Raw genomic sequence first — 26,597 nt, 5'->3', positions numbered from 1 at the left:
GGTTGGGGTTTGTATAGCAGTTACTCAACAATGGATTGTAGGAAGGATGTACAAATACTTATCAAGCATGGATTTTACTAAAAGTGAAATATGGTGCTAAAGAAATACGAGGGAAAAGAATAATGGGGATAGGAAAAGAATAAAAAACTGAGAAAGAACTATTTTGGTTCATATTCTATCTATTGAAAAATTCAAAGCTTTCTAATTTATGTCTTCAGAGTCACCGAATCCGTACCTCTGGTATTGAAGTCTTCATTCTAATTTCTTTAAAATTTGCATGTTTTGGATTTGCTGTTTCTTTGCAGAATTACTTCAAGTGTGTTAGACAAAAGATCTCGTTTTGAGAAAAAGAGAATATACTTTGGAGACTCATCTTTCTGCCAGATTAAGAAGGAACTTCTTATTAACACAGTGGGAAATGGCATGTGAAAAAATGGGCTCCTTGGGTCATGTTAACATCAATCGTAATGATGGAAATTTTGGAAATAGACATTCTCCATCTAGTACAATGAGTATGTTTTAGAAGCCCCATTTAAACTTTCTCATTTTATTCCAACAAATTCCCTGGTTTGCTTCAAGATTACTGTTTCACTAACCTACAGGAGTAGGTCTTAGAAGTAAATGGTAAAAACTTCGTCATCTTACTTTGTGAAATTAAGGCTACCGGTGCAAGAGAATTCCTACCTAGATGCACAGAGCCTTGTTTGGAAACTCATTTAATCTACTATATTCTGACCATGAACACAACCTGATGTCACAGTTGACCCAAATAAGAGTAGCCTGCAGAGTTCAGAAGTAAATACAAGAAGATAATACTGGTGCAGTGACTAAGAAGAGCTCAAAATGGACCATGGATATCCCTGGGTTGAGAAATGGCACCCTCTTCTGCATTGCAGCTCCACGGATATTAAATAACCATTTTTAGTTGAGTTATACTTTTCTTCAATTAACAACAGCTCCACTACTTATATTTCATATCAACACTGCTATTGGTACAAAGCCCCAGTGTGTGTTTGTATTTTGTGGTCCATATTCAAGTATTATACATACATATTCAACATATCTCCTACCTCTCTTTCCAATCCCACCCCAACACTACATACTGAGGTCGTCTGTCCCCTGTTCGATTACTGCTTCTTGGTCTGTAACAATGTCAAGAACATTTTAAGGGGACGCCTGAGTGGCTCAATTGTTAAGGGTCTGCCTTCGGCTCAGGTCATGATCCCAGGGTCCTGGGATTGAGTCCTACATCGGGCTCCTTGCTCAGCAGGAAGCCTGATTCTCCCTGTGCCTCTCGCCCAGCTTATGCTCTCTCTCTGTCATTCTCACTGACAAATAAATAAAGTCTTAAAAAGAAAAAAAAAAAAAAAAGGAATATTTCAAGGATTTTTAGAACAAACATCCCGAATCAGGGAGTCTTCCATTTTCATTGCCAGTGGCTTTGGGACAACAGGAGGAAACTGTATAGGATAAACTGGGGAGTATACATGAGCAGCTACACTGAAGACTTTAACCATCAGATCAAGATAAACTGATAACAGGTTTCCTAAGAGAAAGTTATCGTGGACTATACTCTTTCCACTGTAATATTTGAGAAACACCTGATGATTTTCCCAGGGAATGGCCCTTCTATTCCTAACTTCTCTGGGAAGCCACTTTATACAGCCAACCCTCAGTTTCTTCACCTAAAAATGAGAACAATAGAATTGCCTTCTCTTAAAGGTTAAAGTGAATCCCAAATTAGATAATGTGCTCTAAATTTCCTCACGGTTTTTAAAAGTGGTTTTACATTGAGTCTTTATCATTATTTCTAGAAGACATTCTGCCAAATATCTAGGTATTTTTAAACCACAACAAAATATTTCAAAGATTCTGGTGTTTGGTGTTCATAGGGAGAGAGACAGAATGTTACCATATTTCAACTTGCTGTTTTCACCTAAAGAGTGAAGCAGATTCACCCAACATAATCATGCTTAGGTACCTTTTACTTTATTTAGAATCAAATATAGAAAGTTCAGATTCTAAATCTGTCATTTTTTTTTAAAAAGATTTTATTTATTTATTTGACAGAGATCACAAGTAGGCAGAGAGGCAGGCAGAGAGAGAGGAAGGGAAGCAGGCTCCCCGATGAGCAGAGAGCCCGATGCGGGGCTCAATCCCAGGACCCTGGGATCATGACCTGAGCTGAAGGCAGAGGCTTTAACCCACTGAGCCACCCAGGTGCCTCAATCTCTCGGTTCTTATGAGATTCCATTTTCCAAGCGTGTACTTTGTTTTGTCATTTGTTCCATTAATATCTTGAAAAACTAGAGACCTAAAGCAACAATCTCATGTGTAACATTCTGCAGCCAAAGAACCAAAAGAACAACAACAAAATAATTCTTTAGTGTAAATCTCAGATAAAATTTGATTCATGATTAATTCTTCAATATTTACATAATATCTTTGGAGAAATTCTAATTTTCTGAATCATCAAAATAATCATTCCTAACTGAAAATTCTAAATGCGATATGATAGCAAAAATATGGGGGGGAAACTGAATGTAGTTTTGTACACTGTGAAGGGATTAAAAATAAAATTTTTATTATTTCTTTTAATTTCAATAAGGTTTTCATGGTTGCTTCCTTTAGGCAAGTGAGATGCTAACTATTTGAATACTCTCTTCTTTGGACACATTGGTGTGACTTCACTGTTGACAGTGAAAAGTGGCAGGCTCCGTAACGAAGTAATACTCACACTGCAGTGAGTAAGCTCGAATGTGCCTGGGAAAGAGTGAGTGGGGTCAGAGAGGACACCAAGAGGATGTAGCATCTGTTTGGGGACAGGAAGAATGAGAATGCGCAGGAGTTTTCCAAGTAGAACAGGTAAGGACAGCATCCCCAGCAGGACGAAAAAAAAAAAAAAAAGCATGTCGAAAATCTTGAGAGTTTATTTAGGAAAGCATAAAAATTAAAGGACTATACTGTTTTTCTGAAAATAAATAAATTGAAAAAACAAACAAACAAAAAAAAACACCAAAAAAACCAAATACAATGATGCAATTAAACATGCAAAAAAATTAAATAAATAAATAAAATAAATATAAAAAAAAAAATAAAGGACTATACTAATGTGGGGAGAGCTCAGGTCTGACAGATGAGCATTCGATCATTTCTTTCCCATCTTTCCCTTCCATCTCAGCTCTTAACTTTCTACCTTCATTCACTCCTTATTGAGTATTTCTTACGTGCAAGGCATGATGTTAGGTGCCAAGACAGGTATGGCCTTGGGCTCATGTCATATAGATGAAGTCTACAGGTGAAGAAAGGCAATGAAAATAATTAAGTCTTTTCAAAGCTTACAGCGATGAAGACAAAAAAGGGATGAGATATATAAAATATTACAAATTATTCATATCAAAAGCAGGAGAAAATACGAAAAGTCTGAGTTAGGAATATGTTCTCTGTGCTTAAAGACCGTAACAAAGGAGGGTGTGGTTGAAGTTCAAAATTTGACAGGGGAAGGACATCAGGGGATACAACACAAAGAGCCTTAGAAACTGAGTGGAGGGATTTTGTTCACCTATAGAAAATGGGGAGCCATTTGAAGAAATACAGCAGGGAAGTCATATGATTTAAACCACAGCTGAATTTCATAGATCTTTCTGTGAGGTAGAAACATGCTCTACATATTTGTTCTACATACAGGAGCCAATGTGGTTTATATATATATACATATATATTTGTATATATGTATATGTATGTGTGTGTGTGTGTGTACCACAATACAGTTACCAATGTGGTAACCACTAGCTACATGTAGCTGTTTAGCCCTTTGAAGTCTAGCTAGTAGAACAGAGCAACTGAAATTTGTATTTTGTTTAATTTAAATGAATTTTTTTCTCTATTCAAAGAGCCACATGTGACTAGTGTCTAATCTAGTGGACAGCACAGCTCTAAGTGAGTTAGAGATTAGCCTGGCACCTATGTGGATATCAAGGGGCTGGTGGCAGGCAGATGGGACTTTCATGAGTGCACATATTACAGATGATGGCTTTGGAGTCTAGAAAGTAAAATAAACAAGATATAGTGATTATTTGGATGTGGGAAGGAAGGGAGATGGAGGAATATTGAAGAAATGCCCTTACAAACGGGTTCCAGCCTCTTCCTCTTCTCAGGGGAAATTGAAGAGTGAAGAATGTCCTTTAACATATAGACTATATGAAAGGATATTCAAAGTTGATGAGGCTACCTTAAGAATAAAATAGAGATAGTGTGAAGTTAAAAAAAAAAAAAAGTCTGGACCATAGGAACATGCCTGGGGTTAAGATTGAGGTTAATATATTTAATGTATTTATCACGGCCTTTCTAATTTTCAGTTTCTCTGCTAAACCCCATATATTAACTTCTTATTTAATCCTCCATATATATGACTTGAGGAACCCATATAAATTGTCCTGACTCTCAATGTCCATGGTTGCAGAATGTAGATAATACACATTTTCCCCCCAACCATAAAGTTGACCATAGCATCTGACATTAAATGTCACATAGCTCTGAGGATAGTGGTATTTGACTAAATAGATTCCAATTTTGGTCAAAATCGTTTACTGTAAAAAACGAAAGAATTGTTTATGGAAAACATGCACCCCCAAGGAATACTAAGAGTAGTGCATAACTAGACCAAAACAGGTATTTTTTTCATGTTATCAAGTTATCTACGCAGTGAAAATTTCATTGGACATTTAGTAAATCTAGGCTCATTTAGTACATGCTAAAGACTTACACTAAACCCTAGCACTTAAGGGCTGGAAATGGATTTATACTGAAATTCTTTGTTTACATATCTGATTTAGAATACTACTAATACAAGCACATCATTCCAGTGGTCCAGCAGATGCAATTCTCTCTAGTGGGACAAAAGTATTTCTCATCAAAAGTACTCATCCCTAAACACAATGCCTGCCTACATGGTCTAACATAGTCCTGTACACGTAAGCAAGTGCAAAGTCCAATATCATGTACCTGATGTTTAATAAAGGTGATCCAGACAGGTTTCCCCTTTCTCCAGTGAGCACATCTCCCATACTTCACCACCCTCTGGATCCTGTTCCCTTTCCATATCTGTTATCTCCAATTTCACACCCTTGGCTTTGGAAGGACATTTAGGTCTTCTGCTGTCTTCTGCAGTATTAAATATATTTCCCATAGCTGTGACCCATCTTAAGGACTTTCATAAATCTTATTTACTGTGGAGCCACACACCTCAGCAGACCATCCCCAAACTTGATTGGCATCCCGAGGCACATTTGGAAGACACTTCAACTTGAACGGTTTCACTCCCCAGCAAACTGGCTCCAGACACATAGCATAAAGCTAATAAACTTTTGATAGGTGGATAGAGATGGCATTTCTCCATTTTTAACACCTTCTCTTCTCAAATATGCAATATTGTGTTTTCCCCTGTAACACAAAGTCAAATCTGATTGTCCTTTATCAACAGCAAGGCTGTATAATACCTTGTGTCAAATCAGAGAGTAGAAATATAAGGAGAAATAATGGCTCAGTTGAAATGACTCCCATAAATATTTGAACATCAGATAAGGATGTCAATCTCCCTTTGTTGGGATGCAAAATAGAGGATTTATTTTGCCTTATGAGTATAACAATGTTAGATAACACTGCTCAGCCTACACAAGCATCTTTGTTTCTCTCGGAATATAAACATTACTATCAAATTTTATTCCCTAGAGGAGACAAAGACTTCACCAATCAGAAAACAAACACAAAGACAAACAAAAAAACCACAGAAACTTTTAAAGGCAAGATCAGAATTTTCCTTTTATTTTTCGCTATTTTTATGACTCTAGATCACTTGTTTTAAAATATTTTATAACAAAGCCTCTGCCTTCGGCTCAGGTCATGGTCTCAGGGGTCCTGAGATAGAGCTCCGCATCGGGCTCTGTGCTTAGCAGGGAGCCTGCTTCCCCCTCTCTCTCTGCCTGCCTCTCTGCCTACTTGTGATCTCGGTCTGTCAAATAAATAAATAAAATCTTTAAAAGGGGGGGGGCACCTGCATGGCTCAATGGGGTAACATATTTTATAAATTCATGCAGCCTTATGGTTTTGGATAACTACGGCCATACTACACGGAGAGCATTTCAGCGCTCCCATTTGGCCCTTCAGTGTCTGTATGTCAAAATGCAGAACAAGTTTCTACTTGCCTAAAGGAAGATACTGTAGTGTGGTGCCAACACGGGTTTGGGAACTACATGGCTAGCATGATGAATTTAGTCAAATTACTTCCCTAATAAAGAGGCTCAGAGCTCTGATCCATGACTGACATGAAGACACGCTGTGCAGATCTTCCTTTGAGGAAGGATGCCTGAGCTGTGTGCGGAAGGGTCAGCAGGAAGCCCTCAGCTATACACTCCTTCCAATCTGAGAGTCTATGCTCCAGAGTTTATCTGGAGATTAAGCAAGCAGAGGGATAAAGGTCCTTTTGGCCTGAGGCAGGACTCCTCTGATGACCAACATTCATTCCTGAGAGACCCACTGGGTTGGGCCAAGCTTTTGCAGGAACTGTATGCTGTTAGACGTCTCCCCCTGCTCATCCTGCTTTTTGTCCCCTTCCATTTATGGGGGCTGATCCCTAACAAACACCCTATACTTCAGACTCGCATCTACTCCCAGGGAAAACAGCCTGTAACAATTTGGTAAGTGCGATAGAATATGTAATAGAATATGTAATCCATACAGTTACTGTCATGAAGTATAAATGAGATAATCTGTGCAGGGCACTATATTAAAATACTAAATAGGTGGGGCGCCTGGGTGGCTCAGAGGGTTAAGCCTCTGCCTTCGGCTCAGGTCATGATCCCAGGGCCCTGGGATCGAGCCCTGCATCGGGCTCTCTGCTTAGTAGGGAGCCTGCCTGCCCCTCCCCGCTCTCTCTCTGCCTGCCTCTCTGCCTACTTGTGATCTCTCTCTCTCTGTCAAATAAATAAATAAAATCTTAAAATAAAATAAAACAAAATACCAAATAGGCACGAATGAAAATCCAGAGATTATTTCCAGTATCACTCGTTGAATAGCGAGTCTCACAACAGAGGATACATGCCCGAGTGTGTGGAACATACTACATACAGCAGGCCTCCTCCAAGTGAATTCCTACTTCATGCCATTTTATATTTTTAGATACAGAAATACTGCTACTCAGAGAATTTACCAAGATCTCAAAATGCAGAGACCAGGGTTTGGCTAAGGCAGTCACCAGCCTGTATTCTAGAAACCCTGTATTATTGTAGTCATCAATGAGGTCTGGAGAATGGAGGGAAAAAAATGGTGTTTTATAATCAACTCACGCAAGAAACAAGTAAATTCCTCACTTCAAGCAGGTAAAGCATCACGGCATTTTTCAGGATGCCCGTTCATAGCCCGTAGGGTAGTTAGAAGGATGGGCCCCAAAGCTACACGAAACAAAACCAGACTTTTCTGGCAGACTCAACATAAGTATATTCTGCCGTGGGTCCCATGAGGACCAATGTCCCAGGGGCTCTCGGGAAAGCTTGGAGGAAGTCGCTTCCATCACATACAGCTGGAATGTCATGCAGAGAATTTCTTTGACTGCTGCAGATTTAAAAAAATGTTTATTATTATTATTATTTTTTAATCTGTAGGTCGTTTCTGAGACAACATAAGATTCCGGAATGATATGGGAGCTAGCTATTCAAATTGCAGATGAATATCCAGACCCCAATCCATCTAGGGTAGCGGTTGGCAAATGTTTTTGTCAAGCAAATATTTTAGGCTCAGCAGGCCGTACAGCCCCTGTCACTGCTACTCGACTCTGCCATTATAGGACATAAAAAGAATGAGGATGGTTGTGTTCCAATAAAACTTCATTTAAAGAAAGGTGGTAGGCCAGGTTTGGCACACAGGCTATATAGTTTAATGGCCCCCGGCCTAAGTAATAGAGTCAAAGTATTCGCCAAAGCCACGAGTCTCCCTTAAGTGGGTCCTACAGAAAGAAAAAAAAAAAAAAAAAAAGGAGGGGTAGGGGGGGTGGTAGACTCATACAGTAACAAAAGAGCTGCATATCCTGTTCAACATAGAGGAATAAGGTTTGCAATCCTTGCAATGCTCAACACGTTCTCATCTAGAGCACCGACCAGCACAGAGCTCAAGGGTCCTCCCTTACACTCCAGACGCTCTGCAAAACCACACAAAGTTCCAAGATGGAACGCGCAGCTTACGTTTTCTCTTTCTTATAAAGTGCGACACGCTTTAGCCAATTAACATTCCTGCGAAGTCCTAGTGCAAAGAAACTGCGGTTCGACTTGACATGGCCACAGTATCTTTAATCCCCCAATCGTGTCCCTGCGAACACAGGGAGATGCTGCTCTTGGAGAAAGGCAGTGTGTATCTGTTTTTCAAAGTTAACAGGCATAAATGCACTTTTATGATATAAAAAATATTTTTGCTAAACATTGGTTTGCAGCCTCTATATGGAAAATTTATAGGAAGATGCAATTTGGAGCCAACTGCAAGTGAAGATGCTGTTTAGAGCCACTTATAATGAAATAAACCCCTTAGTTATGAATCAGTTATTATATTTCACTGAACTCCAACTGTTTCTTTCTTACTGCTTAATTTAATTCTAGCTTTTGTTATTATGCCTAAAGAAACCATTTTAACATTTTCTCGCATGCACTTTTAGTATCAAAAATTCCATCTACAAGTTTTCAGCTTTTTGCCTCTAATTGCTCCACTGGTTGTTCTAACTGCTTTAATAAATAATATTATCTGGTTCTGCTAGTCCCAGGATTCTAAGGTCCCTGCATCACATATTATTTATTATTCCTCTAAGGAGAAAAAGGAGCCCTTTCCTACCCAACGTATTTCTTTAGAAAAACAGAGAAAGAGAGGATTAGAGAAAAAAATTATATACACACAGTCCCCTCTCCAAATTAATATTTGGTCTTTACACTGTGGGGTATTTCCCCCTTAGCATCATTGGGTATCTACGGTTGCTTCTGTTCAAATTCATGATGAAACTAGGAAACTTCTCCCTCGGTGTGACCCTCAAGTTCCATAATCTATCTTTATTTATCATTTTTAGAGAGCACGTATCTAATTAGGTAAATGTGAAGAGCTTGGGTTTCCCGTGGCTATGCAGTATCCTCCCGACTGTACAATAAGGTCCATGAGGGCAGAGGCTTTGTCTTTACAGAAATTCCCTAGGAAAACCCGAGTTATGCTGATACTAGTTGTACAACAAAATAAATAAATCCTTTAACACACACGCACACATGAAAAAATAATGAATAAATAGCGATCCGACTGAATGGATGATTTCACGAATGCATTAACTACTGGTGGTTGAATTAGCAAGTACAGTCGGTGCACCAGATCTTTGCACACTGGTGGTGAGAATGCAAAGAAGTGCAGCCCCTGTGGAAAACAGTATGGGAGTTCCTACAAAATTATTTAAAATCGAATCACCATATGACCCAGCAATCTTACTTCTGGGTATTTATCCAAAACAATCAAAACCAGGATTTGAAGACAGATTAGCACTCCTATGTTCACTGTAACACTCTTTACATCAGCCAAGATGTGGAAGCAATGTAATTGACCATCGACAGATGGATGAATAAGGAAAATATGGCCTATAGATAGAATGAAATACGATTCAGCCTTAAAAAGAAGGAATTTCTATGCTGCATCACAACAGATATGAACCTGGAGAGCATCATGGTAAGTGAAATAAGCCAGTCACAGAAGGACAAGGACCACATGATTCTACATACAGGAGATAATCTCAAATAGTCAAATTCATAAAAGCACAGAACAGTGGTTGCCAGGGGCTGGGGGCAGGGGGAAATGGGAAGTCGCTAATCATTGGGTGTAAAGTTTCAGTTACACAGAAGGATTAAGTTCTAGAAAGGTACTGCACAACTCTGTGCCTAGAGTTAATGACAGATATTATAGTAAGCACCTAAAAATCTGTTAAAGAATAGAGCTGGTGTCAAGTGTTCTTATCACCAAAAAATAATGCGGATGATAAGTAAAATTAAATTAAAACAGACAAAAACTAAGTCCTAACCAAATATAGGAGTTACTACAAGACGGAGGAGTCGATCAATACACAGTCTACACTCTAAATTAATGTGAGGTTCTCAACAGTGTGGAATATTCCCACTTTTGCATCGCTGGACATCAGGAACGTAAGGAGAGTGTTGTCAGGAAAAGAGCTCATTAATAGCAAGCCAGGTAACTGCAGTGAATTGTAAAAATGCCCGAGTTCAAATAGGAAGAAGAAAATGCAATCTCTTATGTTGAGTGGGCACTTACATTCAGGAGAGGAATTAGGACAACAGAGCATTGTGGCTACCATGGTCATGTGTCCGTCTACTCTGCCTGCTGAATGGCCATCACCCCCACTTTTATTTTAAGCAGCTCATGCTCTGAAAGAAATAGGAAGCAACTGCCTAAAAACAACCATCACATATCATCTCAACACCATGGTAACACCAAATACACACTTGAAATAAATGTATTAAAAGGGGAAAAAAATGAGCCACAGCAGGTTAACAGGAAGGCACTGGATGATATTTTAACACTTAGGTTATGCTGAAAATTTTTACCTTATCGATAAGCAGTTAACTGCATATAAAAGCATTTCAAAGTGTCTGTCACAAAGGATGGGCTCAGTAAACATGAATTGTCCTCATCCCACCCCTCATGCAAAATGCCTGAACAAGCAAAGCATGCATAGATACAGTGGCAATGGTCAGAAGAAATTTAGGTTTAAATCCCGGCCCCGCACCCCCTACTCTATGACCACACACAGGGAACTCAACCTTTTAGAGCCTCAGCTCTTTCTCCGGAAACTAAAATCATACAGACTACTTCACTGCAGTCTTTATGAGAAATAAGTGAAATGATACATAATAGGAACTTAGCACAATGTCTGATCTGATTTATGCTATTGTTAGAAGATTCTTTCTTCTTTTACCTCCTTAATCACAATTGGGTTGACAGCCAATAGCAACAAAACCCATACAAAGGGGTTGGACTGTGGAGCCAGGAGCATTCGCACCCATGCTCTGGTGAATTCCACAGACCTGGGATATTTTCTTTCCTTGTGGGTATGCATCCCAAATGGAATGAGGCCATTTAGAAAATGAGTAGTTTATGATTTCAATTAAAACTGGTCCTGCTGGGGTGTCTGGGTGGCTCAGTGGGTTAAAGCCTCTGCCTTTGGGTCAGGTCATGATCTCAGGGTCCTGGGATTGAGCCTCACATCGGGCTCTCTGCTCAGGAGGGAGCCTGCTTCCCTCTCTCTGCCTGCCTCTCCGCCTATTTGTGATCTGTCTGTCAAATAAATAAATAAATAAATAAATAAAATCTTTTTTTAAAAACCCCAAAACTGGTCCTGCTAAGCTGTTCCAACAAGCAGAGACATTGCTGACGTCCCTGAGAACACGGGGAAAGAAAGCGTGGCAGAGGGACAGCGGATAAGACATTGTGCCATCAGAAAAACCTAGGTACGCATCACAGTTCCACTCTTGATTCTTTGTGTGCTACCCAGCAACTTAGGTTTTTTTATTCATAGATTCCTCATCTGTTAAGTTGAGGAAATGAGTATGTTATCCTACAGGAGAGGAGTTAGGGAATGAAATGAGTACATTCAGCACACTTGCTGCATACTGACCAGTCACTAGGAACAATATTCACAACAGCAGCAGGGGTAGATTACACCAACTGAGGCTAAATAAACTGTTTTAGCCAGTAACTGTTACAGGAAAAACAGATAATGCTACATAGTCAGCAACCTTTAGGAGAAGAATCTCTGTTAAAATAAGCACTGGAGGGGCGCCTGGGTGGCTCAGTGGGTTAAGCCGCTGCCTTCGGCTCAGGTCATGATCTCGGGGTCCTGGGATCGAGCCCCACATTGGGCTCTCTGCTCAGCGGGGAGCCTGCTTCCTCCTCTCCCTCTGCCTGCCTCTCTGCCTACTTGTGATCTCTCTCTCTGTCAAATAAATAAATAAAATCTTTTTAAAAAATAAAAAAAATTAAAAAAATAAGCACTGGATTTTTCATTTGCATTTACAATATACATAGATGGAGGTTTTATTAAATGACAATGCTAATAGCTACTCCATTTTTTAATTTGATAATTTATTTATTTCATTAACCCTGTGAGGGACATGATATTATCCCAAAATAAAGAAGAAGAGACCAAGTCTCAGAGAAGTCCAGAGACCAGCTACTGGAGGAAGTAGCAATGAAAGGATTCAAATTTTAGTCTACATAAGTTCAAAGCATAACATCTTTTAGATACTTTACCCCACATTATTCAATGTTACTGAGATACATAAAGCATTGAAAAGAAGTAGCAAAGTTTTTTTTAAAGATTTTTTTTTTTTTTTATTTGACAGAGATCACAAGTAGTCAGAGAGGCAGGCAGAGAGAGGGAAGGAGGCTCTCCCCTGAGCAGAGAGCTCGATGCGGGGCTCGATCCCAGGACCCTGGGATCATGACCTGAGCTGAAGGTAGAGGCTTAACTCACTGAGCCACCCAGGCACCCCAAAAAGTAGCAAATGTTTGATTAATGTTCCTGGAAGGGAGAAGGTGAGACTCCCTATGTCATTGTCTATTTTCTCCTGAAAGGAAATATGCACAAAGATACATGTACAGATGGAGGTATAGGTAAAGTTATAGGTATAGATATAGGTTTAAGTATAAGAATTTTAAAATGCATGCTATTTGGAAATAGCTCGACGATATGCTCTCAAAAGTTGAGCCTTAGGGGAAGTTGATCAACGAATAAAGGGCTGGATATTTTAACACAGCAAATGCCAAAATAAATGCCTATTTCTTGATGGATGGCAAAGTGAACATCCCCCTGAAAGATGGGTGCATTCTTGTCAGCATACGACATACAACAGTTCTAAAGAGACGATAATGCACAGCTATTTGTTCCTCGGTAATTCCCTGAATAGCTGTGTCCTTTAGTTCTGTTTAAAAAGGTTAAATGGCTCTAAATCTGTCTGCTAGACTCATAAGGAACCATGCATTGCTCTGGCTAGTCAGCAAATTTAATTTTCTACTCAAATTAACCAATTGTGCAAAGAAAGACGAAAGCTGCTCTCTATAACCCAAAGAAGTGGGGTTGGGGGAGGGGTCGGGGGGTGGGCAACAAATGCAGAAAAGCAGAACAGGCGCTGAAACACGCAGTTCATGATTCTTACGTTCTCATCCCATGAAGCCAATCCCCCTGCATTCAGACCTCTGTGGGACTTGCCTTCCGAGTGGCATGCACATCAGAACCCTATAGTGAAATGCTTTGAAACAGTATTCACCCCTTCTTTGGGGGCGACCACAGATGCCAAGGAACGAGTGCTTGCTTTTAATCTATCAGAGGCACAGACATGTCCGTGTCATCAGATGCTATTTAATCTATCCATCTCTCCTGGTAACACAGTCTTAAATCCCCTTTAGGTTTGCCTGAAAACAAAATGTTCCTAAGCTGGGCAGTAGTTGCTAAGCAGCTTCAAGCTTCCTCTCCAGCCTTTCAAAGCAGTGGTAAGAATTTGGGGCGCCTGGGTGGCCCAAAGACAATCATCACTGGATTCCCTGGGTACTGGAAACAGTGTCAGTAAATCCCCATGTTTGCATCAGTAAATGGATAGATAACAAAACGTGCAAAATTATGTCAGCAATCAAAAACCTGGATTTTTAACCAGTTCTATAAGTCCAGGTTGCCATCACTAGGGAATGACAAGTTCCTGAGTTCTCATCTCTAGCTGATTTAGACCCATGTCCCTGCATTGGAAGTCTGTTTCCAGGGCCACTATGGATACCATGTTTGGAGTATATGTGAGATTACCCCAATATCTGAAGACACCCCCCCGCCCCAGCAAGCGCCCCTAGCTTGGCATATTCCTGAGCCCGTCTTGTGTCCCTTGCTGAAAAGAGTAAAACTCTTGTCAAATCCACTGTTAAAACTGGCCCTGTCATTCCGCTGAACCCATCTTACTCAGTGCCTTTGTTCTGTCTCATGCTTGGAGATGCGAGGAAAGTGGCAATTGTTCCTGTCTGTGTTCTTTCAGAAAAAACGCAGTCACATAAAACAGGACAGATTCATTATTCAACAGATATCATTGCCCGTATTTATAGATCAGCATTTCAATCTAGAGCCATTTCATAACCTCAACATGTAGTCAGAAAAGGGATGACCGCATCCATCTCGTTTTCTGGTTACTTACTGACCTTGTCTTCAACACTTGGCTCTTTGACAGACAGAGTTCTCTTGGGCAAATATGGGCATTCTGTGTGGCTAAGGCTTGCTGAACCTCTTTAGAACTGAGAATGGACAACTGACCATTTTTCAAAATCCTTAAGTGAGATTTTTATCTTCTTAGAGATTGTGCTCCTTTGAGGGAAACTTTTTTTTTCCCCAAGATTTTAATTTATTTATGGCAGACAGAGATCACAAGTAGGTAGAGAGGCAGGCAGAGAGAGAGAGGGGGAAGCAGACTCCCTGCGGAGCAGAGAGCCCAATGTGGGGCTGGATCCTAGGACTCTGAGATCATGACCTGAGCTGAAGGCAGAGGCTTAACCCACTGAGCCACCCAGGTGCCCCGAGGGAAACTTTTTTTTTTTTTTTTTGGTATCCTTTTGGGATATACTTAACATTATCCTGGGGTTTGAAGTGGCTTGTATTAAAACCAGTTTTTCTGGATCTGAAAAGAACCATTTTTTGCCCTAACTAAAATTACCAGGGGCACTGCCTGTTCTGTGGGTTTCACTTCCTGTCTCACAGTTTCAGCACCCTTATAAGTAATGGGAATTTAGTACATAAAAAGGAAGTGGATAAACAGAACTTCCAGAAAGTTCACATGGCCGGACTTTCCTTGATTAGAGTATCCGGAAGTATATCCCTTCAATACATTGGAATGAACTGACAACTAATTCACTAATGAAGAATGGATACTTCTTCAAAACTGTATTCCTCCCTCTCTCTCTCTGTCTCTCTCTCTCCCTCCTGACAAGCATTTCTAAGACAATATTTGAAATCCACACTCAAACACATCATTAGCCAACACTTCACCCTTGGAGACCAGTGTACAGGTTATAGATTTTCGTGTTCTTTCAGAAGAAAGCTATTTAGCTTGAGCACCTGTACTGTCATTTGGATGACTGGCACAAGAGAAAAGATGTACACAGTTCAAAGGAAGGGAAAAAAAAAAACAAAAAACAAAAAGAAAAACAGAGCTGAGCCTCACTTCTAAAAAAGGCAGAAAAACTTTAATAAAGGATTATTTCATCTTGGGAAAAAAAATCTGAGCAAGGAAAGTATAAACAAAAGGATTTTTTTTTTAATGGCAGAGAAAGACTTTGTCTAAAAGGTACCAATCCAGATATGCTGACCTATCAGAAATGTCCGTGAAGTGATAAGAAAATAATTTCAAAGTCAAACACCAAACACAGAAATAAAACAAAGGCCTCTTAATGCACTGAGACAATCGCCTCATGGCCCTAAAATTCTTATATATAATTCACTTAACTCTCAACAAAGAAAGAAGACAAACCAGCAATACTTGCCCAATGCTAGGGAAAAATACCCAAATACACAATCAAGCAGAGAAAGTATAAAAGATTCACTCAGATGCACTGCAAAACGTATGCAATTTTGCATTTTTTATGAGTTCTCTGAAAGCTGCAATAACTTCGTTCACCTTGATATTCCTGGCTCTGTGTACTATACGTAGCTTGGGGTGGGCATGTGTGAACAGGCGTCCCTATGCACATAGGCACGCACATACGCACTCACACACACTGTGTTCACCAGAATTCCTCTGTCCTGTGAGCATAGTACCAAAGACAACCACACAGAATGTACACATAACTGCACTGAGTACTGATGTGCTTGTCCTTTAATGCCGCCGGTAAGCCTTTTAAAAAAGAAATACCTGATAGGACTGGCGGTGATATCGGGGTCACGAGCAGTCACTTGCCCAATCACGGAGTTCAGAGCAGCATTTTCATGAACTTCAAGGAGGTACGTAGGCGAAGAGAAGACAGGAGGTTCGTCAGCATCCTCAACAACGATTTTGACTGTTGCCGTGTCTTTAAAGGGCCCCCTGCCGCTGAAACGTGGGTCAATATGGACATTGGCTGCCTCTACCTTCAGAGTATAGGATTTTTTGGTCTCAAAGTCCAGAGGCTGTTAAGAAATGACAAAGATGAATGTTTCCCACTAATGACCACAGCAGCAAGAACAAATGAGTCTAATGCTGATAGATGATAGTTATGTGCATTTAAGCCCATTTGTGGGCCTTAATGGGATCCCTCTCCATTCCCTCGGACTCAACTTGTAAATTTTACAGGCATTTATTGATATCTGTTTATTCTACAAGCTCAGTGAATCTAATCTCCTATTGTTTTGTTTTGTTTTGCTCATTTCACTTGGAATTCACAAAATATTCACAGTCATGAATTGTGCCATCAAAATTTCACTTCAGAGTCATAATAAAATTTTACTAGTGGTGGTATGACCCGCATACCAATCAGCCCGTTAATCGGGCCTCTGCTGGTAGGAGATAAGGCGGCATCGAACACAATCTCTATCTGGGAAGAATATTTTATCATTTCTGCAACAGTGTGTGAAATGTAAAGAACTAGAAATAATCATTGTTTAGTCCAAGGAGACATTATAAAGCATAATTTAGCACTAATCCCAACAAAGAGTGTTTTCTTATTTCACTTCCAAAAGCACCGCTGCTCTACTGATCATGGGGCTGAGCTGAGGTTGATTAGTTTTTAGGGTATTCTTAGGTCTCCATTGTAAGTTCTGGACTATGAAGTAGGTGAGCATATAAGGGAATATGTACGCAGATGCATGTTTCTCTGTGTTTATATTTAGAAGAAGGAAGGGTGAAAGCAGTATATATAGATAACTAGGTCTGGCTGTGCCTCCACCAACCACTTGAAAGCCATTTGGAATTACTTCATTGCACCATTACTGACAATATTTCTGACATATTAATACGTCATTCCTTAAGAGCCCCTGAGACTCTAGCTAATGATCTAGGTAAAAAGAGGTAGGGAGAAGAAAGCAGGTCCCCTGAACACTCAGAAGCCCATCTGTATCAGAATCCTTACAGTGTAATTCTTGGCAACTCCTAATATGTCAGCTTTCAAGAATAAATGTCTGTCAAGGTTCAGAGAGACAATTCAGGTGTGCGCTGCAAATCTTCATAAGAAACAGAACTTTAAATCTGCAATGCAGATTTAAAAAAAAATAAACTGCAAGACAAGCTGGTATTATTGGATTCTTCCAGAACCCCCGTACAAGCTTAAATATGTATTCTTTTCTCAAAATTTGGGGTTGATTTTTCTACTTGAATTCAGTTCTAATGGGACTTGGCTTTTGGGGGAAATGTTTTCTAGTAAACAAGGCAGATACTCACTTCCCTGTCTATTCTGAAATTACCAGGCACATGCACCTATGAATAGAGGATTCCACATCAGCATTTTCTTAATTTGCCAATCACCCCTGCTGTAACAATTTTGTAATTTTGAATTCTTCACAAACACTGTTAAGTATAGCAGATTATGTTCTGTTTATGTCTTAGCTCCACATAATAACAATGTATACAAACACATCCTGGTGTCCTTGGGATTTTATAAGACAAAAAAAGAAGATCCATGAATTGTAGAAATATGACTCCCTACACATTGTTCTCTACAGTAAAATACATGGTTTTCTTGGTGTCAAAATGTGTAGAATATAGCGCCATGTTTATGAATAACAGTGAATAAAACTACAACACACGGCTAATTGCTTCAGTTTATAAAAGCACCTTATGGTAGCAAAGGATGGCAGTTAATAATAACAATAAAAATGACATTAGGAATCATTAGCCAAGGAAAATGTGGCTCTGGGTTATTCAATAATTGACTCAAGTATAATTATACTGTACTCTATTTTAAACATGAGTTTTTAAATACTTTGTAACTCTTAACCTAAACTCAAGCCAGGTAGAAAGCTTGTGTTGCTCTACACAGAGTTAAAATAAATGCAGCCATTTTTTCCCCTCAAAATTAATTTAAACAATTGATTCTGTATTTAAAAGCTTATCCAGAAAACTCCAGGTTCCCATTGTCACCGTGTCTCCAAGGGGGGATTCTGAGGACATGAGCACTGGAAGCAGATTCCTATGTCACATGACAGAGAGAATTAGACAGTAAGCTTGGAATCACATGAATGTAATGCTGAGCAAAACAGACAAAGAACTGTTGGCTCCCAACAGTGTGCTCGGCCATCTATCTTCTTATTCATGAGCCAACATATTTAACTGAAATTAATTTGTACTATTTCATGAAAAAGACATGAAGAACAATATTGAAAAAAAATACTCATAATGAGGAGAAAAGGGTATTTTCCATGCAAATGCCAATGCCCACAAAACAATGAAATGCATTCTACAATTTTTTATGAATGCAAATGTCATGATGATAGATAAATATGGAAAATACTGTACAAAATTTTTTCACATCTATCACAAAAGAAATGGCTGCTGGCAAAAGTAGATGCAAATCGCGGTACATTATCTGTACTATTCACGGAGATAGTTCTTTCTCCAATGGTAGTTCCACTCGCAGGAGCAAAGCAAAGATGAGCTTCCTTTACCATAATGTTTGGACTTTTGATGCATAGTGTTGAATACCCAAAGAGAGCAGGTTTGGCTCCACCTTTCTAGTGCTGGAGCTGACCAGAATGACTAAGGTGGACTGCTTTGTCTATCTTTGAGTTCTCCTGAAAGCAGAGTCTGCAATAAAGACTCAGGGATCTGCAATATATTTTGTGGAAATATTCCATGAAACTGAAGTGCAAAAATGGGCAGAGCTCTACAGAGAAGGATTAAAAGCCATGGAACTTGCCAACTCTGTGGCCAACTGAATCTTCTTCCTACTGGGAATCCTCTTAAGAACCATACAAAATATGCCTCAGAATAATGTCTCCAAAGAATAAGAACTGCTGGGCACCGGGGTGGCTCAGTTGGTAAAGCATCTGCCTTCACCTCAGGTCATGATCTCAGGGTCCTGGGATCGAGCCCCACATTGGGCTCTCTATTCAGTGGGGAGTCTGCTTCTCCCACTCCCTCTGCCCCTCCCCACTGCTTGTGCTCTCTGTCTCTCTTGCTCACGTTCTCTCTCAAATAAATAAATAAATAAAATCTTTAAAAAAATAAAAAGAATAAGAAGTGTCTACCAATCTACGTCCTTCATGGCTTGAGGTTTACCTTCTGAGTGTTGACTTCCCCTTTGTGACTGGAGTGCTCTAGAAAGGAGCTGAACAAATTCCTTCAGCTTAGGGAAGACCACGGGGCATCTATGAGAGAGATATGATAGGGGATACCCGAAGCTACCTACACCATGGTGACTGGCTGGCTTGGCTTTAGCTGAAACAGGAAGTGGGGCCAAGGGCATGAGGTGCAAAAAGGGCTCTACTTTTTCACAGATAAGGGGTTCACCCAACTCCTATAAACTTCAAAACTCGAGTTTCAAAGAGGTATCTGGAAGATGAACAAACCCTGAGCTTACCTTTCTTAGTCTTATAATGCCATCCTGGGCCTGGGCATCAGAAGTGATTTCAAAGAGTGCTGTTCCGTCTCCATCGATGATGTCATAGGACGACTGCGCATTTTCACCAATATCCTGATCGTTGGCCTTCACCCTCCCTATGGCAGTGCCAAGAACCACATCTTCTGGTACTGAGAAGTGATACAGACCTTAGAAAAAAGAGAGAAACACTGAGCATGGCACCAATTCTATTCATTTAGTAACCCATTTAGCAAATATTTATTGGGTACTTTCTTTGTGCTAAGCACACCTATAGAAATTAGGAACACTGTGATGGAAGACAAAAGTATCCCTTTTGCTGCAAAATGCACAATCCTTTCCATGAGTCAGAGACAAAGAGATACCAGAAGAAGAAATGATCTCTTTTCGAGACTCTTCTGAGATATGAAATGTACTCAACCATATGTTGACCAAATGTATATTTAGAGCAGAGTTATATCAGGATATTAGTGAGTCTACGTCAGTGTTCCTTCCAATTTGCTGTATAATCACACAGGCTGCCCGTGGGGATACTCATTGTTGCCCAACATAAAATATGAAGCTAATTTCAGCACAGAAAGATGCAATGTGTAACACACTGAAAGTCACTTTTGAAGTTACCTTTATATTTACAGACTTGTAGACCATTTTTGATAAAATCCAATTACTAAACTTCTGCTGTGCCCTGCAGCAAGCTGTTCAGACACATAAAACAGCCCTCCTGTTACTAAAGTCCTCATTGCTCTGAAGACCAGAAATCCTTACCTCCAAAACTCTCTAGGCAAAATACAATTACAGTGTACGTTCCTTCTCCCATGGGGCCAGTAAAATGTGTCTAATTAGTGGTATTCGTCCCATTTTTACTCAAATCGCTTTAGTTGGTGTATTGGTCTCCCTCATTTCATTGGCGGAGGGGAGCAACCATAACCCCTGGTCATTACCACTTTTGTACACACCTGCCCTACATCTAACTGCCAACTCCCGCATTTCTTTGCCTGAGGCTTTCCTCTGGCCTTCAGAACCCATTTTACCCACTGCCTGTCAGGCCAGAACTACCAGAAAATTAATGCCCTCGCGGAAGCGGCCCTCAAAGACTCGCACCACTTATGATATAAAATCCCAGGCTCCTCCCCTCTCTGGTAGGGTAACATCAAGCTATTTCTTCTGCTTTATTTACAGTGTTTCAGAGCTTCCTGGATAAAGCTCCAGACCCGCACAATCATAGCTGGCTTGATAATGTACTCCCTGCCTCTCTAACCTCTCTCACACATCCTCACTCGCCTACTGGTGATTCCTGGGATCATCTCCAAGATAAACTACTTAATAATCCAATTCTTGTCTCAGGGCCTGTTTCTGGGGAACCCAAACTCAAGACAACCCGGAAGTTTTAGTCCCATTGCAACCAAAACAAAGAGGAAAAAGATAAATATTCGATGAGCTATAAACCAAAAGGAAAAATTAAATCTGGTTAACATTACCTAATTCTAGTCAGAACTCAATCACTGAGTCCCTTGGACAAACAATCTAACTAGATTATTTCAGAGGATGCATAAGGTTTTCCTTGGCAGTAACACACTTTTATTGAATGATGAAATAAAAGTGTCTCTTAGAATCATGAAATCAGGGCGCCTGGGTGGCTCAGTGGGTTAGGCCGCTGCCTTCGGCTCAGGTCATGATCTCAGGGTCCTTCGATCGAGGCCCGCGTCGGGCTCTCTGCTCAGCGGGGAGCCTGCTTCCCTCTCTCTCTCTCTGCCTGCCTCTCTGTCTACTTGTGATCTCTGTCAAATAAATAAAATCTTTAAAAAAAAAAAAAAAAGAATCATGAAATCATGGGACTGGGGAATAAAAATGTTTTCCAAATAGTTTCACCGTAAGGTCACACTGAAAATCTACACGTTGAATACCAAGTCTCCCAATTCTTTCATAATTGGTATAATGATTCTATTTTCTTTGAACTTTATATAGCAGGTAAGGTTTGAGATGGTTCCTCTAGGTATGTTTATTAAGTAAATAAGCCAGCAAGGAGCTTCACCTGGTTGCGGGTCCTACATCAGGGCGCCTTGGGAAGCCAAGCAAACGAAACGTTTATCCATTCCTATTCTGTTCACTCATCATCTCTATCAGTGTGATCACTGTTAATAGTTATTACCCCTAAGAAAGGGAACACTAGCTAATGAAACTCACCTGCCACCGCAGAATTGAAACCATTATTTTTGGAGAAAGAAGAGTTGCATATACAGCCTTAACTATAATGGCCGCTGGAAAGCAAATAAAAGAACCAGGGAAAGGATGGGAAAGACAGTACTCTCCATTTCAACAATGTGGTTAAAAAGGGTGGCCTTGTTATCTGATTTATGCATGGCCAGAAGTGAAAATTCTAAAATTACTAATGAAAATGAACCCCTTCTGATCTTTCTACCTTGGAATTTCGTTCTGCAGATAAATTCTCAAAGATACTTCAAATGTGTCATTTTCAAGCCCCACATGTCTCTCTCTCCTTCTCCTTCTTCCATTCTCTCTTCAAAAACAAGTTCTCTTATGGTATCCCCTCTCTGAACAAAAAAGCATCAGCAGGCATGTAATCACTCATGGCCGCAGTGTGACTGAAAATTCAATGTATCCTTAGACTTTTGTTATCATTAAACCTTAAGCATCTGTCACACCTGTACACTTCCTCCAGTTCCACTGAGATCACCCTTGCTTGCCAGCCCTGCCTTCACTTTTTACATGAATGTTTACAAACACCCTTTAAGCGGCTGCAGTGCGGAGAGCACTTAGAAGACGGTCACAAGATTTCATTTTCTCTGATTTCCTTGAAATCCAATTTTATTACTTAACCTACAATGCAAAACCTTTTAATGGCTTCCCACTGATCTTAAGGGGTAAAAAAAAGATCATGGTACTTAAAATGGTACCAAACCCAAGTATGGCCAACTCCTGCCTAACCTAACTCTCCAGATGCTCTAGACTCCAATGGGGGTGAGATTCTTTTAACTCTCATCCAGGGCCATATACCCTCTTTCATGGGGTTCTGGATGACCTCTTCCTCCAGTTACAACGTCCACCGCCCATTCCCCTGGTTTTGCTTTGTTCCAGCTAATTCCTATTCATCGTTCATTTCTCAAGAGTCTCCATGTCAGAAAGGCCTTCCCAAGGCATCTAGTCAGATTATTTGGATAAGTGCTCACAAGTTGGAAAAGTTGGAAAATAATGACTATCTCCCCGGTTCATGGATGTTGGCTGCCTAAAATTTTGTTGAGATGCTTGTGAGGTAGAGCATGGCTTTAGTAGGGAAGAGCAGGGTCCGTGACCGCTGATGGCTGTGGGAGGAACTACAGGAAGTCACAAGAAGGAGGAGGGCTTATTTGGGCAGCAAGTATATCGCGTATCTGCTATTCCCCCTTCAAGCGCTACGGAGATCAGCTTCTTTTATCCAACAAAGTGGAATTATCGATAGCGCACTGAGGTACATTTTAATCATTCTCTCAAGTTCTTAGTGGGAGGTACCATGAAAGAGAGAACTAAGCAAACATCCTGAAGTCAGACACCCTGGTTCACTTAGCTCCACTATTTACTACACATTTAATATTTGGAAATTTTTTCAACTTCTTTAAAATCTGTAAAATGGAGATACATTTAGTACCAAAATAGCAGGAGAGTTGGTTTAGCTCATATATATATATACATATATATATATTATTTATAAATATATTTACATATTTATATTTTATATATTTACATATTTTATATATTCATATTTACATATATAAATAATAAATTGGCATACCTTGCATAAAATCAGCATTCAATGATTCCTATCAGTTTTTTGAATGTTGCTGAAAATCAGGACATAAGTTCAAATGAAAACACAACATACTTGGAGATTTTCACCCAGCGCAGGAAACTCACTTACTTTGGGCAAATTTTGGAGGATTGTCATTAACGTCAGTAAGGGTCACCGTAAGTGTCGTGGTCCCAGATAGGCCACCGGAGTGCCCACCCATATCTTTGGCTTGGATAACAACCAGGTATTCCTCCTTGGCTTCTCTGTCCATGTTGGGAAGGGCAGTTTTTATAATTGCTGAGGGAGAAAAAATGGGAGAATGACTTTCAGACAGACGGTTCATTCAAATTGAATGTGACAACTCTCTCACACACACAACTCTCTCAGACACACACAAACATACCCAGGTGCACACATCAAGTCCCCACTCAGATAATTTTCTGTTTTCTTTTGCCTTTTTTTAAAAAAAAGATTTTATTTATTTATTTGATAGAAAGATCACAAGTATGCAGGGAAGCAGGCAGAGAGAGAGGAGGAAGCAGGCTCTTCGCGGAGCAGAGAGCCCGATGTGGGGCTCGATCTCAGGACCCTGGATCATGACTTGAGCCGAATTGAAGGCAGAGGCTTTAACCCACTGAGCCACCCAGGCACCTCTCTTTTGTGTTTTAACTGCTGTGCATCTGTGATGCCAACATTGAGAAAGATTTTAGTCAGAGGCATTAATGGCTAACTTGCAAAAATACATTTTAGAGTGTATCAAAAAGAGAGAGAGAACTTGCAAAGATATATATTAGAAAGTAAACTGAATGGCATACTCTTGCCTACCAAATTAAAGTATAAATCATAACATAGCCTCATCTACCCAGGAAACCCCTGCAAGTGAAAGAATCTTACAATTTATCACAGACTCCAATTCCCCTACAAGAGGAGTAAATACATAAATAGCTTGAAGGCTCTGAGGTCAAAGATAAATTATTCTGAAGCTCACAAATATATCAGAGAGATGAAAGAAATAAATACATTATTAGGATCAACACAGATGAATAAAACACCAATCAGAATTAATACAGGCAAGTGTCTAAATCCTAACGTACTATACAACCACATTTATATTTTAATTGTTACATTTTCTCTATTGTACAAAAATTTAGGAAAAAAATGAAAAGACAGAGAGAAAGGAGGTACAAAATAGTACAAAATAACATAATATCATCAGTGCTAAAATGTTCGTGTTTTTCTTTTGATATATTTTCAGGGTTTCATCCATCTGCTTCTTTTATGTATTTCACCAGTAATTTAATATTCTTCTTAAAGATTCAAAATATGTGTAGATACTTCTGAAGTTATTTTAAAAATCTTTATTTAGCCCTCTCCCTACTCTCCTATCTATAGATAAATATTGCTAACATTTGGATGGGTACATTTCCAAAGCCGTTATATGTCTATGCATACGAATGTACGTATATGTGTATGAACATTAAACCACAAATGTGGCCATGATACAGTAGGCACTTTTCTGGGACTTTCTTTTATCACAGAGTGATTATCTTTTAGATCTTTTTGTTGTTGTTGTTGTTGTTAGCATATAGACATCCAACTCATTACTTCTCATAGCTGCATAATGCTTCATTGATGAATACACTATCAGTTAACTTAAGCTTTCCCATATCAACAGATGTTGCAATTATTTCAATTTTTCCCATTTTAAAGAACGACTAGATCTCTTACGATGATTGTACTGTATTTTTTCTGTGCCCTGCAGTTTCACTTAACCCTCTCTCAGAAAACACACCTCTCACCACTATATTGCTAAAATCCCCTATCAGAAATTATTGTGACTAGTCCCCAATTTTCCAAATGAATGGATAAGTGTTAGACCTCTGGCTCAAGTTAAAGAAAACTGTCTGGACTAGAGAATTCTCCCCTTGTAATAACCCCAGGTTCAATTCAATTCAATTCAATTCAATTCAATTCAATTCAATTCAAATTGAGGATGAGCCACTCTCTCGGCCATTTCTGAAATTATAATCATGGTTTGTTTGTTTTTTCCTTTGGACTCCTAAACTCTAATTAAATCATCTGTCCATAAAAGGTGTGCAAAGCGTTCACACCCCTGAATGATTCTAGTAGCAGGCAAGGTACAAGAAGTGCCCAGGGAAACCTAACCCACCCAGAGAGCGTGCAAGGCTTTGGGAAGAACTCCTAGTTCCAATGTACTTTATTACACCTGGACACCCCTTTTATATCTGAGGTTCACATTCAGGGAGCCCTGGTTAAATCACCTTACTTATTTGGGAACATTGATTGCAACTTAATAATATCTTGCAATATAATCAAGATCTGATCATATCAAAATGCGACTCAATAGACCATACTTAGAGATAAACAAAAACAGGAAGAAGAGGAAAACAGAAATATAACAATCATGCACACTTAGATTACTATGTGAGAAAACAAACGTGAACAAAAACGACAACAGTAACAACAATACCTCACCATGAGCACAATGAGAGGCCCATCTGGCTATTCTGCCATGGTTATATACTCCTTAACTCAGCATATCTCCAATACGGGCCCAATTCCAGAAGAAAAGATTAGAAAATTGTTTTATTCCCATCCTAGTTACACATAGTTAACATAGTTAAGTTTAGGTACCATCACATTCGAAGGTCATCCTGAACTAAGCCATCCACTGGACTTTGGAATTTGGCACACAACATTTAATAATCAGAGGAAACTGATATAATTCCCCAAGGAAGACAGCATTTTTGGTTTGCTCTTTTTTTTTTTTTCCCCCAAAATGAGCAGATGGGTTGAAGTCTACACATGAGTCCTTTGAGGTTACTTCAGAAGAAGAATTTTTACAATTTCCTCAGACCCAGAGAAGTGTGCTATGTATTATTCCTATCATTTAAAAAAATATATTGTGAGAGACTAAATTAAAAAAAAAGAAAACCATCTGATGTCTTTTAAACCACTTGGAATTAAAATAGTTTTGAGGATCAGTTATAATACCATACCTAGGTTTAATGTCTATGAGTTACATCAAAATATTAGAGACGCATTATGGTGGAAGGACTTGCTTAAATGGGACAAGCAGAGCTCCATGGGTCTCCACCCATTACCAAAACATTTATGCTTTCTACCATCAAGGTATACGGTATTCATACTACCAAATATGCATATCTTTTGACAC

The 26,597-nt window shown here is 39.6% G+C and overlaps 1 protein-coding gene across 8 annotated transcripts in view; it reads right to left on the bottom strand.

Moving 5' to 3' along the window:
• The window catches only part of CDH8 (cadherin 8), a 376,484-nt gene that overhangs the window by 146,512 nt on the left and 203,375 nt on the right, over nt 1–26,597 (bottom strand). For all 8 annotated transcript variants that reach the window (XM_082712375.1, XM_082712377.1, XM_082712374.1 and 5 more), the window contains 3 exons: nt 23,531–23,698; nt 19,600–19,787; nt 15,963–16,216 (listed from right to left, as the gene is read on the bottom strand). In XM_082712375.1, coding sequence (XP_082568501.1) covers nt 15,963–16,216; nt 19,600–19,787; nt 23,531–23,698 — 610 coding nt within the window. The remainder of the gene's footprint in view (nt 1–15,962; nt 16,217–19,599; nt 19,788–23,530; nt 23,699–26,597) is intronic.

Source organism: Mustela nivalis, assembly GCF_964662115.1.
Source record: "Mustela nivalis genome assembly, chromosome: 18".
NCBI lineage: Eukaryota > Metazoa > Chordata > Mammalia > Carnivora > Mustelidae > Mustela > Mustela nivalis.
Note: the sequence above shows the minus strand (reverse complement) of the source record. Positions and strands in the feature narration are given on the sequence as shown.